Raw genomic sequence first — 18,677 nt, 5'->3', positions numbered from 1 at the left:
GAATCGCGCCCCATATTATCCAAACACAGGGTCACAGAAAAATCTGTCCACCTCGGAACTGAATACACAAAGCCAAAAGAGAAGTAATGCCGTGGAATAGACTCACTAGACTGGTTGAGTTAGGAGGTTCTTTTTTTTGTTTTTTTTTATAAATTTAGATTACCCAATTATTTTTTCCAATTAGGGGCCAATTTAGCATGGCCAATCCACCTACTCTGCACATTTTTGGCTGTGTGGGGGTGAAACCCACACAGGCACGGGGAGAATGTGCAAACTCCACACGGACAGTGACCCAGAGCCGGGATCGAACCTGGGACCTCAGCGCCGTGAGGCAGCTGTGCTAACCACTAGGCCACCATGCTGCCCTTATTTGGAGGTTCTTGGCTCGTCCCACTCCAGGTACAGAATCTAGGCTGACGGTACCAGTGCAGTACTGCGGGGGTTCCACACAGGCATCAGAGCTGCTATCTAGCTGCCACACAGGGATCAGAGCTGCTATCTAGCTGCCACACAGGGATCAGAGCTGCTATCTAGCTGCCACACAGGGATCAGAGCTGCTATCTAGCTGCCACACAGGGATCAGAGCTGCTATCTAGCTGCCACACAGGGATCAGAGCTGCTATCTAGCTGCCACACAGGGATCAGAGCTGCTATCTAGCTGCCACACAGGGATCAGAGCTGCTATCTAGCTGCCACACAGGGATCAGAGCTGCTATCTAGCTGCCACACAGGGATCAGAGCTGCTATCTAGCTGCCACACAGGGATCAGAGCTGCCATCGCCTGCCACACAGGGATCAGAGCTGCTATCTAGCTGCCACACAGGGATCAGAGCTGCTATCTAGCTGCCACACAGGGATCAGAGCTGCTATCTAGCTGCCACACAGGGATCAGAGCTGCTATCTAGCTGCCACACCGGGATCAGAGCTGCTATCTAGCTGCCACACCGGGATCAGAGCTGCTATCTAGCTGCCACACCGGGATCAGAGCTGGGGCCCTGTTCTGTAACCTCAGCTGAATGCGAAAATCCCAAGGCACCGATTTAAATGACGGGCCGTTCTGCCTGGGGTCCTGGGGCCAACATCACATCGCTGGTGCTGGGATCTTGCTGCGCGTAAATTAGCCACCATGTTTCCTAGGAAACGCCGGTGACTTGATTTGCTGCAAAGAACATGGGGACATTTTGAGGTTGTGAAAGTTGTTGAAGAAATTAACCTTTTTTTTTTACATATAATGCGACCCTGGAACATTTTTTGATTTCACTATCAGCCAATGTGTTTCTGCATCTCCTCTTCACTGCCTTTATCAGCTGTTTTCTCCTCTGTTGGTCATTCTGTACCGTCTCCCAGCATGCATGTGATGTTCGAAAGGACCCTATTCGAAATACAGCCCCCCCCCACAGCCCAGCCGTGCAACCCTCTAGTTCAGGCTGTGTCTGGGTAGCATGGTAGCACAGTGGTTAGCACAGTTGCTTCACAGCGCCAGGATCCCAGGGTCAATTCCCAGCTTGGGTCACTGTCTGTGCGGAGTCTGTACGTTCTCCCCGTGTCTGCGTGGGTTTACTCCGGGTGCTCCGGTTTCCTCCCACAGTCCAACGATGTTAGGTAGATTGGCCATGATAAAACAGCCCCTTAGTGTCCAAAAAAGGTTAGGTGGGGTTACGGGGATAGGGTGGAGGTATGGGCTCAGGTAGGGTGCTCTTTCCAAGGGTTCGTGCAGACTCAGTGGGCTGAATGGCCTCCTTCTGCACTGTATATTCTATGATTCTATGGTCTTGTGTTGATGACTGTGCCTGGAGCACATCGTAGAATGAAATGGGTCAGAAGGAGGCCATTCGGTCCATCGTGTTTGTGCCGGACTCTGAAGAGCTCGCCAGTTAGTCCACCGCCTCTCTCCCCACATGGTCCTGAAAATTTTCCTTTGCAAATATTTGTCCAATCCCCCTTTTGAACTATTTTATCGAACCAGATTCCACAGCCCTTTCAGGCAGCACATTACAGATCGCGGCAATGCTCTGCGTTTAAAAGATAAATAAATCTCCTCATCTCGCGATCTGGTTCTTTTGTCAATTATCTGGTTACTGGCCCGCTCACCAGGAGAAACATTTACTCGATCAAATTGCGACTGGAATCGGGAGGAGGACGGGTCCCGATATTTGCCCACAAGGCAGCTAACTGGCTGAGGGGAGACAGTGGTACAATGTCATCTGGACGAGTCCAGGCTGCTGCTGTGAGGACCGGGGTTCAGATCCCAACACGCCAACAAAGTTAGTGTCCGTAACGGTGACCATGAAACCATTGTCGATTATCGTAGAAACCCATCTGGTTCACTAATGTCCTTTAGGGAAGGAAATCTGCCGTCCTTACCTGGTCTGGCCGACACGTGACTCCAGACCCACAGCAATGTGGGTGACTCTTAAAGTGCCCCCTGAAATGGCCGAGCGAGCCACTCAGTTTGAGGGCAATTCAGAAAGGGCCCCAGCCCATGAAAGGGATTTTTAAAAAAAGCCCCATCACAGGGCAGCGGTAAGTGTCCATTATCATCCAATCCTGTTAGCTGGGACTCAGGCGTCCAATTACTTCTATGTTCTTGTTGCCAGGCGTATGAATTCTTGTTAACATGATGGAGAAAAAAACTTTTCTTTTCTTTCCTTTACTATGCAAACCATGTCAGCTTATTTCAGACTATCTGGTAAGTCTCTGTTAAGTGTCACTGTTGTGTCACTTCCTTATTGGCTGATGGGCTTTTTGATGCCGCGTGACATATTTTGAATGTACAATATTGTTTTTTGATGCCCTTTCCCCTCGGTACCGCTGCGGCGAGACAGAATTAGTTCCTCTTTCTGGCATTTCTCCCGACATTTGAATAAGTTGAAGTGTGTTGGGTGGAAGGGCCGACTCCAGAGAATTTAACAACAAATGACGCAAAATATGGCGGATGTTGGAAATCTGCAATGGTGAACGAGGGAATCTCACCTCTTGGATTGGATTGGATTAGTTTATTGTCATGTGTACCGAGCTACAGTGAAAAGTATCTTTCTGCGAGCAGCTCAACAGATCATTAAGTACATGGGAAGGAAAGGGAATAAAAGATGACGATGCATCGACTTTAGGAAGCGTAGTGGAGAACATGCCCCTGTCTACATCAATGGGAATGAAGCAAAAAGGGTCCAAAACTTCAGGTTTTTAGGTGTACAGATCACCAACAGCCTGTCCTGGTCCCCCCATGCCAACACTACAGTTAAGAAAGCCCACCAACGACTCTACTTTCTCAGACGACTAAGGAAATTTGGCATGTCAGCTACGACCCTCACCAACTTCTACAGATGCACCATAGAAAGCATTCTTTCTGGTTGTATCACAGCTTGTTATGGAGCCTGCTCTGCCCAAGACCGCAGGAAACTACAAAAGGTCGTGAATGTAGCCCAGTCCATCACGCAAACCAGCCTCCCATCCATTAACTCTATCTATAATTCCAGCTGCCTCAGAAAGGCAGCCAGCATAATTAAGGACCCCACGCACCCCGGACATACTCTCTTCCACCTTCTTCCCTCAGGAAAAAGATACCAAAGTTTGAGGTCACCTACTAACCAACTCAAGAACAGCTTCTTCCCTACTGCCATTGCGGCATTGTCGGAGGTGCTGTGTCTCAGGTGAGATTTTAGAGTGAGGCTCTGTCTGTCTTCTCAAGGGGAGGGGAAGGCTTTTCCTGCTCCTGCTTCAGGTCCCCTGCCCTAAGAGGGTATTGGCGATGGTGGACCTCCACTGTGTTGGGCCATGATTAGGTTTGGCAAAGCAGTGGTTTGCGATTGCCTTCTGCAGACTGGCTCGCCAGGAAACTCTTTGTTCGCAGGATGTGCGCATCGTTGGGCAGTCCAGCTTTTTTGTATTGTCCATCCCTCGCCGCCGTTGAGAAGGTGGTGGGTGAGCCGCCACCTTGAACGGCTGCAGTCCATGTGGTGTAGGTACGCCCACAGTGCAGTTAGGGAAGGAGTTCCAGGATTTTGACCCAGCGACAGTGAAGGAACAGCGATAAATTTCCAAGTCAGGATGGTGAAAAATTGAGGCCTGCTGTAGGCCCAAGACTGTCAATAAAACAAACCTGGCTCGGCCATTGATTTTTAATCAGGAATCAGATCCTGTTGGATTTCTGGAGATGACAGAGACATGAGGGAGAAAGGAATATCGGAATGATGTTGATGGGGTTCGATGAAGGAGGGGTAAGAAGAGGCTTCTGTACAGCATAAACGGCAGCATGGCCAATAGGGCGAAGAGCATGTTCCTGTGCTGAAAATGTTTTCTAATTCTATTCCAAATATTTCTGATTCTCAGGAACTGTGCGGTTCAACCGATGACGACTCGGGCTCTATGGAATCAAAGTTCATCAGCGTCTTGTGCATGAGGAGCTACCGCCATCTCAGAAGAGGTGAGCTGTCACAGGATGAGCTGGCGACACTCTATTGTCCACTGACCTTCTATTCTCTCACAAGCTCCCGTTCAGCTGTGTCGGCCTGGGCTCAGCGAGATCACTCTCGTCACTGAATCTGGTTTCAAATCCCCCTCACGAGGTTTCAGCAACAAATCCAAGCTGACATTTATTCTGCACTGTCGGAGGTTTTGTGCGTTGGGATGAGATCTTAAACTCAGGCCCTTCACGACCTCGCGGGTGAACGTATAAGATTCCGTGGCCACAAAGAAGGAGCTTTGAAATGTTTGGTGTCCTGGCCACAGTTTGCCTCCCTCTCTTTTACACCCTCTGTTTTCCCACTTCTCAACTCTCTACCGCTTCCACTCCCCCTTCTTATCTCTCCTTGAACCCTCCAACTCTGACCTCCTTCAACCCTCCAACTCTGACCTCCTTCAACCCTCCAACTCTGACCTCCTTCAACCCTCCAACTCTGACCTCCTCCAACCCTCCAACTCTGACCTCCTTCAACCCTCCAACTCTGACCTCCTTCAACCCTCCAACTCTGACCTCCTTCAACCCTCCAACTCTGACCTCCTTCAACCCTCCAACTCTGACATCCTTCAACCCTCCAACTCTGACCTCCTTCAACCCTCCAACTCTGACCTCCTTCAACCCTCCAACGCTGACCTCTTTCAACCCTCCAACTCTGACCTCCTTGAACCCTCCAACTCTGACCTCTCGAGCGTTCCCAATTTTCAGCCCTCCGCCGTGAGCAGCTGTGTCTCTCTGGACATTAACCTCTCATTTTCTTCACAAACCTCTCCACGTCTGCCTCTTTATGATGCTCCTTAAAACCAAACTAATTTGTCCGAAAATATCCTCAATATTTGTTATATTGTTTGATAATACCTCTCTGAAGCCTGTTGCAATGATTTACCCGATTGCAGGCATGGTATATGTGTGTTATTTTAAATACTTTTATTCTCCATTTTCACATTTTCTTCAGAATTTACACCCCACCAACAAACAGTAAACGGTAACGAATACAATGTCAATCCCCTTATTAACAACATCCCCCCACCCCCCCAAACAACGGCCCACCTGACAATAAAAGCAACAAATAAAACCCTCCCAAGGTAGAAAAAAAGGAAAAAAGAAAAAGGAATCAGGAATCGCCTATGGTCACCATTGACATATATCGTCCACCCCCCCTCCACCGAATATTCAACACCATCCAATCCCCAACAGAGTACCGGGAATGGCACCAATGAATTGAAGACAGCTCCCCCCCCCAGACTCCTCCCCTCCACTTCCTCTTGTAAACTCCTCCCCCCCCAACCTCGGTTCCTCCCCCAACTTTTCACCCCGGCTAGACTCACCGAAACCTGTGCTACCAGGCTCCGATGGCCACCCCCCACCTCACTCCCATTCACTGGCCGGCTTAAACCGGCCAGCGTGGAGGCCCCCGCCCGGGTCTCCTTCCCCCTTGCCCGGTCCCAGGAAAGCCAAAAAATCCCCTTTAGCACACAACCCCCGCATGCACACCCAAGCCGCAAAGAACTATCATTGCAAGTGAAAGTCCCAACTCTTCCCCTGTCCAAATATACAGCGTCAACTCATTTAGTACATACACCAATACGCAGTGAAAAAATAAAGTTACAAGAAGCTACAGCGGTACATGACCTTCTCTTAGTCCCATTTCTCAATTCTGCCACAGTCCTTCTGCCTTCGCAAACTCCTCCGCCGCTTCCGCCGTCCCAAAATAAAAGTCCTTGGATTTGTAGGTCACCCTCAACTTAGCTGGGTATACTATGCCGCACCACCTTGCTGATGTACAGTGCCTTCTTCACCCGATTGAAAGTAGCCCGCCTCCTCGCCAGCACCACCGTAAAGTCCTGCTATATGCGTATACCAGCTCCAGACCACTGCACCACCCGCTTCTGCTTAGCCCCGCACAGGACCTTCTCCTTCACGCTGTACCTACGGAAACACAGAGTTACTACTCTTGGCGTCTCACTCGCCTTTGGTACAGGCCTCCACAACCGATGAGCCCGATCCAGTTCATATTGAGAGGGATCGGCCCTCTCCCCCAATAGCTCCGCCAACATCGTGGCAAAATACTCCGTCGGCCTCGGGCCTTCCGCCCCTTGGGGAAGACCCACGATCCTCAGATTCAGTCGCTTGGATCTGTTTTCCAGGTTTTCCATTTTGGCTCGCAGACCCTTGTTGGTCTCTATCACCCTCCGCAACTCCTTCCCCATCGAGGTGAGTTGATCACTGTGCTGCGATAATGGCTCTTCCACTTCCTTCAGTGTCCCACCTTGCTCCCGCACCTCTACCGCTGCGCTTGATACCGCCGCCCTCACTGGGGCAATCGCCTCCTCCACCAGCACTTTCAATACCGCCCCCATCTCCTTCTTCATCGCTTCCATGTGCTCTGTGAACTGTTTCTCAAGTTCCACGGCCATCGCCTTGGTCATTTCTTCTGCTGTGAACGATGCGGCCTCCTCTGGTGCTCCAGCCTCCATTTTCCTTACAGTTCCTGCGCTGACTTTTCCACTCACCGGCGGACTTTCATTAACTCCCTTTTTCACGGCCATTTTTTTCCCCAGACTTGGACATTTCTCCGCCCTGTGCCTTCTTACAGTCTTTTCAGCCTCTGTTGACCCGGTGTTAAAACCCCGAAATGTCTATTCCCGAGCGGGACCGCTCCAGTGTGCGGCTGCCTCCCGCCCGCCGTTACCGGAAGCCCACGGTATATGTGTGTTGATGTTGATTGCACTGCTGGATGTTGTGTTGATTTACTGGGTTGTTTTTCCTTAGTTTTCCAGGATTATATTAAACTCACCAACAGAGATATCGAGCAGACCATCAAGAACGAGATTTCTGGAGATCTGATGAATGCACTAATTGCAATCGGTGAGTCCCTGCACCTCATTCCAAACGAAATAACCACGCAAACATTCACTCGTAAAATCGCTCGCCCGCAATGCAAACATTTGTTTGCCCGTGCAAACACCGGCTCGTTCGTGCGAACACTAGCTCGCACAAACACTGGCTCGTTCGTGTGAACGCTAGCTCGCACAAACACTGGCTCGTTCGTGCGAACGCTAGCTCGCACAAACACTGGCTCGTTCGTGCGAACGCTAGCTCACACAAACGCTGGCTCGCCTGCTTGTTTCCGGCAGCAGCGCGCCCCTCCCCGATGAACTCAATGCATTCTATGCTCGGTTTGAGCAGGTAACCAACACTCCGCTGCCGAGTGCCCCAGCAGCCCATAACTCACCCAGACCCACCATCAGTTTCAGAAGTCAGATCGGCCTTCCTGAAAGTGAACCCTCGGAAGGCGACGGGCCCGGACGGGATCCCTGGTCGTGCACTCAAGGCCTGCGCGGACCAGCTGGCAGAGGTTTTCGCGGATATCTTTAACCTGTTCCTACTCCACTCCGAGGTCCCCACCTGCTTTAAGGAGACCACCATCATACCAGTGCCAAAGAAGAACCAGGCAACGTACCTCAATGACTACCACCCGGGGGCCCTGACTTCAGTCGTAATGAAGTGCTTGGAGAGGTTTATCATGAAGTGCATCACCTCCATACACCCAGAACGCCTTGATCCACTGCAATTCGCATACCGTCGCAACCGGTCTACAGCAGACGCCATTTCCCTGGCCCTACATCTATCCCTAGAGCATCTCAACAACAAGGACTCCTACAATTGATTCCTATTTATTGACTACAGCTCCGCCTTCAACACCATAATCCCAGCCAAGCTCATATCAAAGCTCCAAAACCTAGGACTTGGCTGCCCACTCTGCAACTGGATCCTCGATTTTCTGACCAACAGACCACAGTCAGTAAGAATGAACACCAACACCTCCTCCACAATAGTCCTCAATACCGGGGCCCCGCAAGGCTGTGTACTTAGCCCCCTACTATACTCCCTGTACACACACGACTGCGTGGCAAAATTTGGTTCCAACTCCATCTACAAGTTGCTGACGATACGACCATAGTGGGCCGGATCTCGAATAACGATGAGTCAGAATACAGGAGGGAGATAGAGAACCTAGTGGAGTGGTGTAACGACAACAATCTCTCCCTCAATGCCAGCAAAACTAAAGAACAGGTTATTGACTTCAGGAAGCAAAGTACTGTACACACCCCTGTCAGCATCAGTGGGGTCGAGGTGGAGATGGTGAGCAGTTTCAAATTCCTCGGGGTTCACATCTCCAAAAATCTCTCCTGGTCCACCCACATCGACGCTACCACCAAGAAAGCACAACAGCGCCTTTACTTCCTCAGGAAACTAAGGAAATTCGGCATGTCCACATTAACCCTTACCAACTTTCCCAGATGCACCATAGAATGCATCCTATCTGGCTGCATCACAGCCTGGTATGGCAACTGCTCGGCCCAGGACCGCAAGAAACTTCAGAGAGTCGTGAACACAGCCCAGTCCATCACACGAACCTGCCTCCCATCCATTGACTCCATCGACACCTCCCGCTGCCTGGGGAAAGCGGGCAGCATAATCAAGGATCCCTCCCACCCGGCTTACTCACTCTTCCAACTTCTTCCATCGGGCAGGAGATACAGAAGTCTGAGAACACGCACAAACAGACTCAAAAACAGCTTCTTCCCCACTGTCACCAGACTCCTAAATGACCCTCTTATGGACTAACCTCATTAACACTATACCCTGTATGCTTCATCCGATGCCAGTGCATATGTAGTTACATTGTGTACCTTGTGTTGCCCTATTATGTATTTTCTTTTATTCCCTTTTCCTCCCATGTACTTAATGATCTGTTGAGCTGCTCGCAGAAAAATACTTTTCACTCTACCTCGGTACACGTGACACTAAACAAATCCAATCCAATCCAATTGCTTTCACAAACACTCATGCAAACACTCGCTCATTCGTGTAACTGCTCGCTCGCGCAAACACTGGCTCCCTTTCACAAATGCATGCGCACTCGCTCAGTCGTGTAAAAGCTTGCTTGTGCAAACAGTGGCTTGCTCTTGCAAACACTCGTGCAAACACTTACTCACAAACACTCACTCACTCACTAACTCACCCATTCACTCACCCATTCACTCACCCCCTCACTCACAAACACTCACTCAACCACTCACTCAATCACTCACTCACAAATACTCACTCACCCACTCGCTCACCCCTTCACTCACAAACACTAACTCACCCACTCACTCACCCCTTCACTCACAAACACTCACTCACCCACTCACTCACCCACTCACTCACGCGACCACTCACTCACAAAGACCCTCATCATGCAAACCCCCGCTCGTGCAAACACTCACTCAATCCCTTACTCATGTAAATACTCGCTCACCCTCTCACTCACGCAAACATAGCGCACTCACCCAAGCAACCACTCACCTTCTCAGACGCAAACATTCACTCACCCCCTCACTCACATGCAAACACAAGTTTCATGGCACCAGGACAAGGAAACCCTGCTGATTACCAAGTAATGTCCCCCCTCAGTTAATGAATCAGCACCCCTCCATGTTGAACACCACTTGGAGGAAGCACTGAGGGTGGCAAGGGCGCAGAATATGCTCTGGGTGGGGGAACCACAATGTCCATCACCAAAAGTGGCTCGGTACCACCACAGACAGAGCTGGCCGGGTCCTAAAGGACATCGCTGCTAGACTGGGACTGCAGCAGGTGGTGAGGGAACCAACAAGGGGGAAAAACATACTTGACCCCATCCTCACCAATCTGCCTGCTGCAGATACATCTGTCCATGACAGTATCAGTAGGAGTGACCACCGCACAGTCCTTCTGGAGACAAAGTCCCATCTTCACATTGAGGATACCCTCCATCGTGTTGGGTGGAGCTCACACCATGCTAAATGTGATAGACTTCGAACAGATCCAGCAACTCCAAGATTGGGCATCCATGCGGCGCTGTGGGCCATCAGCAGCAGCAGAATTGTTTCCACCACAATCTGCAACCTCATGACCCAGCATATCCCCCACTCTACCATTACCACCCAGCCAGGGGATCAACCCTGCTTCAATGAAGAGTGCAGGAGAGCATGCCAGGAACAACATCAGACAGATCAAAAAATGAGGTGTCGACCCGGTGAAGCTACAACACAGGACTACTTGTGTGCCAAACAGCATAAGCGGCAAGTGATAGTCAGAGTTAAATGATCCCACACCCAGCAGATCAGATCTGAGCTCCGCAGACCTGCCACGTCCAGTCATGAATGGTGGTGGACAATTAAACAACTCACTGGAGGAGGAGGCTCCACAAATATCCCCATCCTCAATGATGGAGGAGCCTAGCATTTATGTGCAACGGACGAGGCTGAAGCATTCGCAACAATCTTCAGCCAGAAGTGCCGAGTGGATGATCCATCTCGGTCTCCTCTGGAGGTCCCAGCATCAGAGATGTCAGTCCTCAGCCAATACAATTCACTCCACGTGATATCAAGAAATGGCTGAAGGCACTGGATACTGCAAAGACTCTGGGCCCTGACAATATTCTGGCAATAGTACTGAAGAGTTGTGCTCCAGAACTGGTCGCACCCCTAGCCGAGCTGTTCAAAGCGCATTACTGCGGCCTCATATAGGGAATGAATTGCGAGAGGCGGGAATCAGGTTTCCCTGTCATTCTATTGTCAGGGAGTAGAGAGGGGATTGGAAAGCTTTGTGCATCTTTATAAGATCAAATTACACTCGGATAATTCCAGAGGCTTACCTGCGCGTCCCAAGCCTGTTGAGAGTGAGTCAGCGCTCCGCCCGAGAATAACAAACCATTGAACAGAACCTGTATCTCCCTCGCAATGGTTTCCCTCGTCACCCTATCGGCGGTTTATTCTTTACTCCCTGTTACTCTGCTCCTCCTTCCACTTGGATCACCCACTGGCAACGTGCCCGAATGCCTCTCCCTCCTGTGAGTGTGTATAAATGTTTCTTCAATCCGGAATTCTTCCATGAAATATTGTAGTTGGTGGGACTAAAGATCATAGAACATACAGTGCAGGAGGAGGCCATTCGGCCCATCGAGTCTCCACCGACCCCCTTAAACCCTCACTTCCACCCTATCCCCGTAACCCAATAACTCCTCCTAACCTTTCTGGACACTAAGGGTAATTTATCATGGCCAATCCACCTAACCTGCATGTCTTTGGACTGTGGGAGGAAACCGGAGCACCCGGAGGAAACCCACGCACACACGGGACGAGCGTGCAGACTCTGCACAGACAGTGACCCAGCCGGGAAATCTACCTTGGGACCCTGGCGCTGTGATGCCACAGAGCTAATCACTGTGCTACCGTGCTGCCCTCAATGGGGAAGAAGGGCAGGTTTGCACTCCGCCTGACCCCTGGTGTAGTGTCAGTGCGCAGAACTGTTAACGTGGGTTTTGAGTTCAAGTCCAACTCCAGGATTTCAGCAAATTAGAAAGTTTAAGGGAGATGTGCGTGGAAAGTTCTTTACGCAGAGGGTGGTGGGTGCCTGGAACACTTTGCCAGCGGAGGTGGTAGGGATGGGCACGATAGCATCATTTAAGATGCATCTAGACAGATATATGAACGGGCGGGGAACAGAGGGAAGTAGATCCTTGGAAAATAGGCGACAGGTTTTGATAAAGGATCTGGATCGGCGCAGCTGGGAGGGCCGAAGGGCCTGTTCCTGTGCTGTAATTTTCTTTGTTCTTTGTTCTTTTGTTCTGACAACCCAAGCGGCAAAGGGGAGGGTGATTGGATGATGAGAAGCCAATGCTGGCCTGTTCATCCTCCAGGTGAATGTTAATGGTCTAATGACAGTAGAAATAGAAGCCCAGTCTGTCAGTCTGGATTCCTGGACAGCATTCCTACTTCACCCGACACTAAATGGTCGATTGACTGGCTGCTTAACCCAAATGCCGTTATTGGGATCTTGCTGTGCCCCACTAGGCTCCGTCGTCCAAGTGGTGCTCTGGGCTGCAAAGTGGCTGCTCTGTTTTACCACCTATAGCACCGCACCCCTCTTCTGTCAGGCGTTTGAGCTATGATTGGGTGCCTTGTAAATAAGGGTTGACTGAAGTGGGTGCCCAGCACCGCCATTGGCGACCGTGCCTTCAGCTGCCGAGGCCGGACGGTCTGCAGTTCCCTCCTTCGGCCTCTCCACCTCCTCCCTCCTCCTTTGAGACACGTCTGAAAACCTACCCATCTGACCAAGCTTTGGGTCACCTGTCCTATTATCTCCTTACCTAGCGTGGCGGCGCGTAAGCCCTTTACTGTAACACAATCATAGAATAATACCGGCAAGAAGAAGGAGGCTATTCAGCCCATCAAACCCGTGCCAGCTCGACAGAAGAGAAACCTGGTTCGCCCCAAGGTCTCTCTCTCTCTCGATATTAATGAACCTGTTTTCACCACCCCATCATAATTCACTCTCAGTGAGTTCCGCTCGAACTTTGTCTCTCTTTTTGATAACCCGCTGGAACTATCTTGTGATTTTCTGCTGCGTTAAATGTGCCATATAAATGCAAGTTGTTGTTGCAGACTTTGGCATGACCCATTTCTTTGCTCCCTCTCTCCCTAGTTCGCTCGATCAAGAACAAGCCATCGTTCTTTGCTGAACGCCTCTACAAGTCAATGAAGGTAAATGGCCGAGATTTCATTCACCCCAATTGTGGATGTAATAGTCTTCGTCTCATAGATTTACTCCACAGCGCAGTGTTAAAATTCCAATCATACCCGAGGCACGTCTGTGCGGAGTTTACACATTCTCCCCGTGTCTGCGTGGGTCTCGCCCCCACAAAACCTAAAGATGTGCAGCGTAGGTGGGTTGGCCACGCTAAATTGCTCCTTAATTGGATAAAATACTCTAAATTTATATAAGAAAAACTCCAATTGCACTTGGGCCACAACTGTACATGTGACTGTTGCTGACCGAGATAACCCTGCTTGATTGGCTTGGACAGATACAGGAAAACACACTGTCGACTCTATTTGATTGGGTATTCCAATCTTCAATATCAACCACACAGAGTATTACTCAAACACACAACTGAGCTCTAGGTATTACCCAACCTTGGCGAAGGGGACTGGCCAGGCTACGATCATTCATTGTGGAAATCTTCTCTGAGCTCCGAGCTCAGGACTCCTCTCCCGGGAGTTCCTGGGTTGTCGCTGACGGCATGCTCTGATACCCCTTCTTTTATCCAGGTTCTGATCGCACTGTGTCAGGATGCACACCCACACCTGGCCTAAGGTGTATTGTCCCATCAAAACTTAAACTCATTAATGGGAATAAACAGAATACTCCTGTTCAGCCAGAGTGATTCAATCAAGATTTACTGTCCTCTGAAACACTCATGTCTGACCAGCTATTAGCCCATTATGGAATTTGATGGCCTCTTTGTTTATCATTCGTCCAGCTGCAAAGTTGCCCACCTCCGTCTCGGAGTTAGTTACACATTCGTAGCCTGGTCTTTTGTCCTTTTGTGTAAATATGATAACTACTGTCAGTGGGTAATGACAAAGTTCCATGTAGTGATAATAAGTTGCTGTGTTGACTTGAGCGCTCTGGCAGACGGCCAATATCAATTCCAGCCAGGGCCTTATTTGGCCGTTCCTGTTTTAATTCACCTGAGGAAGGAGCAGTGCTCCGAAAGCTCGTGTTTGAAACAAACCTGTTGGACTTTAACCTGGTGTTGTAAGACTTCTTTCTGTGCTCGCCCCAGTCCAATGCCGGCATCTCCATATAGTTCCTATTTTCGGCCTATATGTCTTTTCCCCTCTGTCAGCCTGTCCCCAGTACCACACCATCCCCATCGCAGCTTTTATTAAAAATTCATTCCTGGGATGTGGGTGTCACTAGCAAGATTATCATTTGTTGCCCATCCCTAATGGAGAAGGTGGTGGGGAGCTGCTTTCTCGAACCGCTGCAGTCCACGTGGTGTAGGCGGATCCAAAGTGCCGTGAGGGAGGGAGTTCCAGGATCCTGGTGAGAGTTGAAGGTACGGTGATATAGTCCCAAGACAGGGTGGTTTATGGCTCGAAGGGTACCATGAAAGTGGTGAGGTTCCTACGTACCTGCTACCTTTGTCCTTCTAACTGGTTGCGGTCATGGCTGTTGAAGGAGCCTTGGTGAGTTCCTGCAGTGCATCTTGTGGAAGGTACACACGGCTGCCACTGTGCGTCAGTGGTGGAGGGAGTGAATGTTTTAAGATGGTGGATTGGGCACTGGTTAAGTTGAGCTTATTGAGGATGTGATTTATGAGTAAGCAGCGTTGAGGTGGTGTTGCAGAATGGTGTTAGGTGGACATGAAGCCCACAGAAGAATATTGAATTTGAAACGTTGCTATCCAGTGGAGCCAGAGCTTTTTTAATTGGATGAAGCTCCGTAGCCATTGAACAGCTTTGGAAATTGGAAATGATCCCGCTCAACACCATCCAGAACTCCACAACTGAGCCCTGGTCCCACCTACCCCGACCTGAGGGACTTCCAGTCTGTGACCTGGGTGAGGTCCCACTCTCATCTGAATGGGGAGGCAGTAGCGTAGTGGTATTGTCACTGGACTAGTAATCCAGAGACCCAGGGAAATGCTCTGGGGTCGCGGGTTCAAATCCCACCACGGCAGTTGGTGAGATTTGAATTCAAGAAATATCTGGAATTAAAAATCTAATGGCGGCCATGAAACCATTGCCGATTGTTGTAAAAACCCATCTGGTTCACTAATGTTCTTTATGGAAAGAACATAGAACATAGAACAGTACAGCACAGAACAGGCCCTTCGGCCCTCGATGTTGTGCCGAACAATGATCACCCCACTTAAACCCACGTAACCCGTGTCCCAACAATCCCCCCATTAACCTTACACTATGGGCAATTTATCACGGCCAATCCACCTAACCTACACATCTTTGGACTGTGGGAGGAAACCGGAGCACCCGGAGGAAACCCACGCGCACACGGGGAGGACATGCAGACTCCACACAGACAGTGACCCAGCCGGGAATCGAACCTGGGACCCTGGAGCTGTGAAGCATTGATGCTAACCACCATGCTACCATGAGGCCCCCTCAGAAGTAATTGAATCACTGACTCCCGACAGTGCAGAAGGAGACCATTTGGCTCATCGGGTCTACACCGAACCTCTGCCATCCTGACCCGGTCTGGCCTACGTGTGACTCCAGGCCCACAGCTGTGTCCCCTCAATGGCAATTAGGGATGGGCATCAATGCTTGCCCAGCCTGCGACGCCCACCTCGACGCCCACAGGACCTCGCCACCAGGACCACTGACTCTGTCCCAATGTCACCCCAGATTTGCTGAAAATGTTCAAACAAGTGCCTCAGCAGCAGAATAATACACTGCACAATTCCTGCCATCATTTCCTGTAGCCCACCATGAGCAGAGTCAGAGGACCTCTTCTTCACCTTCTTCTTTTGTGTTGGTGATCATGACTCTTCAACGTTCCTGATCCTCTGTAGCAGCCAACGTCGTGGTCCTGTTCTGAAATCTTGTACCTGTTCTGCTTCTCCAGCTGTCAGTGCAGCTCCGCCTTTATCTCCCCCGTGTTCTGCTGCCCTCAGTTTTGCCAGTTACGACCAGATATTGTAGTTTCTCTCTCCTAGGTTTGCCCAATCGGTTATCTCCCTGTAATCATCGGCAAAAGTTCTTAACGTTTGCCTGTTTTCCTCAAGAATTCCTCATCGGTGGTGTGTGTTGTCCAATTAATCCGCATCATATATCCCGGGAACCAGGGCCAGGATTTTCCAGTCCTGACATTGTCAGGGGGGGGGGGGGGGGGAATGGGAACATTTGGGGTGCTGCTCTCCAAATAGTCCCGTCCTACCCTTGATGATGCCCGCAGGGATTGGGGATTGGAAATCCCGCCCCACATCTTCCATTGCCTTGATTATATCCCAATTTTCACACCCATGCACTAACATTATCTGGTGTGCCTGGGTAGGCCGTCAACCACAGTCATGAGGGCCTATAGGTATCCTTCTCTATTAGAGAGAGACAATTAGTTATACTGAGCTTGAGAGGTAATAATCAGCGTGAATAAGGAAAGGGGGGGAGGCAGACCTCCCTGAACAAGATTAGCTTTTAACGGCTGATTGCTATTGCTGTATTTTTGCTGTTTGTCGTGGTAAGCACAGTCAGATAACACGGGCTGCAACTGGATGCAGCTTTACCTGAGAGATGCTCCACACCTTGAAGTTAGTTCAATCTGATTTGTTGAACCGGTCAGTTGGCTCAATCCTCTGTGAGTTCGACTCTCTGCTAACCTAGTGGGGTTAATCTGTCTGACTGAACCAGACCAGCTCTTAGCCACGTGCTGTCGGAGTTATGTGATATGTACACCCTGACTCACACTGTAGATGTCACCAGTGGAAAGAGGCGGAGTGTGAGTGCCCCGTGCCTTTTATAGTGTAACCTCCAAGTGTTCTGCCTGCTGATTGGTTATGTCCTGTTCTCTGTATTCATTAGCTGCCTGTTTGTATCTCATTATGTGCATGTCTGCATTTCATGACACTGTTGACTTTAGATCTTTTATGTACTTTCTTAGGGTGCTGGGACCGATGACCGTACGCTGATCAGGATCATGGTGTCCAGGAGCGAAATTGATCTGTTAAACATCCGGCATGAGTTCAAACAGATGTACGATGTTTCGCTCTACACCTTTATCGAGGCAAGTGTTCAAGGGGAACCATCAAACATTGCCTCAGATACGTCAGGTTTCCGTCACGGTGACAGAACATTGGCTGGGTAGGGGGGGGTAGATTGTGTTTCATCCCATCACCCCCTGTGCCCGCTAACCTGCCTTGGCTCCCCGCTTTATCAACACCTTGAATTTGAAATCACCTGGATCATTATCGGCAAAGGAAATATTTGCCGGGCTACAGAGGGGAGTGACACGAGGTGAATTGCTCCTTCAGGGGGCCAGCAGAGAAACGATGGGCCAAATAGCCACCGCCTGTCCTGTAAGCAGTCTAGGTTTGTGCTCAAATTCCAGCGTGTCTAAATTTAACACCAAACCACATGAGGAGGCGTTGGGTCAGATGATCGAAACCCTAGACAAGTGATTCCATCCTCGTCATGGCCTTGACCCGCCATAGGAGATTCAGTGGTATGGCCAAAAGTCCATTGGAATGGCATAGGGGTGGCACAGTGGTTAGCACTACCGCCTCACAGCGTCGGAGACCGGGGTTTGATTCCGACTTGGGGGGGTCACTGTGTGGAGTTTGCACGTTCTCCCCATGTCTGCGTGTGTTTCCTCCGGGTGCTCTGGTTTCCTCCCACAGACCAAAGATATGCACCTTAGGGTGGATTGGCCATGGGCAATGCACGGAGTTAGGGAATGGGGCGGGACAGTGAGTCCAGATAGGGTGCTGTTCCAGAGGGTCAGTGCTGACTCCAGAGGTAGAATGGCCTCCTGCACTGCAGGAACTCTTCAGTGAGGCCAGACACTCCCAGGGATGGGCCAGGCTGGAAAATCCCATCCTTGGCCAAAGAGGGAGGTTTTTCAGAGCGTATTAAAGGAGAAGGGAGAGAGAGAGGATTGCTGGGGATTCTACAGGTTCAGATCAGGGCAGCAGAGCGCTGCCAGTGGTGCAGTGAACATGCACGAGAGGCTGCAATTCGTGGAATGCATTGATATTGGAGAGTTGTGGGGCTGGAGGAGGTTACGGAGACGGGGAGGAGGTGACAGAGACGAGGAGGAGGTTACAGAGACGGGGAGGAGGTCACAGAGACGGAGAGGAAGCTACAGAGACGGGGAGGAGGTTACAGAGACGGGGAGGAGGTTACAGAGACGGGGAGGAGGTTACAGAGACGGGGAGGAGGTTACAGAGACGGGGAGGAGGTTACAGAGACAGTGCGTAGACTAGGAGGAATTGGCAGGGGCAGCTGTGATCTTAGAGGGACTTGAACATGAAGATAGCAATTTTTAATTTGGAGCTTTCTGGACTGGAATCAAAAGAGGACAAAGATGTGAGTGAGGAAATTAGCTCCGGAGATCGTCAGCAATGTCAATGAATGAATTCCGTGCCCACATCCTTAACTCATTCATAGACACATAATCTCTACATTACAGAAGGAGGACATTCAGCCCATCTGGTCTGAACCGACCCTCTGAGAGAGCACGCGCTATAAGCCCATGCCCCCGTCCCATCCTTGTGACTCCACCTAACCCACACATATTTGGACTGTGGGAGGAAACCGGAGCACCCGGAGGAAACCCGCGCAGACACGGGGAGAAAGTGCAAACTCTGCACAGACAGTGACCCAAG

General features: G+C 50.3%; 1 protein-coding gene across 1 annotated transcript in view; it reads left to right on the top strand.

The window, feature by feature from the left end:
- The window catches only part of anxa6 (annexin A6), a 154,058-nt gene that overhangs the window by 132,399 nt on the left and 2,982 nt on the right, over window positions 1–18,677 (top strand). The window contains 5 exon segments of the mRNA XM_038796250.1: window positions 2,672–2,689; window positions 4,330–4,423; window positions 7,229–7,324; window positions 12,974–13,032; window positions 16,955–17,077. Coding sequence (XP_038652178.1) covers window positions 2,672–2,689; window positions 4,330–4,423; window positions 7,229–7,324; window positions 12,974–13,032; window positions 16,955–17,077 — 390 coding nt within the window.

Source organism: Scyliorhinus canicula, chromosome 4, assembly GCF_902713615.1.
Source record: "Scyliorhinus canicula chromosome 4, sScyCan1.1, whole genome shotgun sequence".
NCBI lineage: Eukaryota > Metazoa > Chordata > Chondrichthyes > Carcharhiniformes > Scyliorhinidae > Scyliorhinus > Scyliorhinus canicula.
The sequence above is the reverse complement of the archived record's forward strand: the minus strand, read 5'-3'. Positions and strand labels throughout refer to the sequence as shown.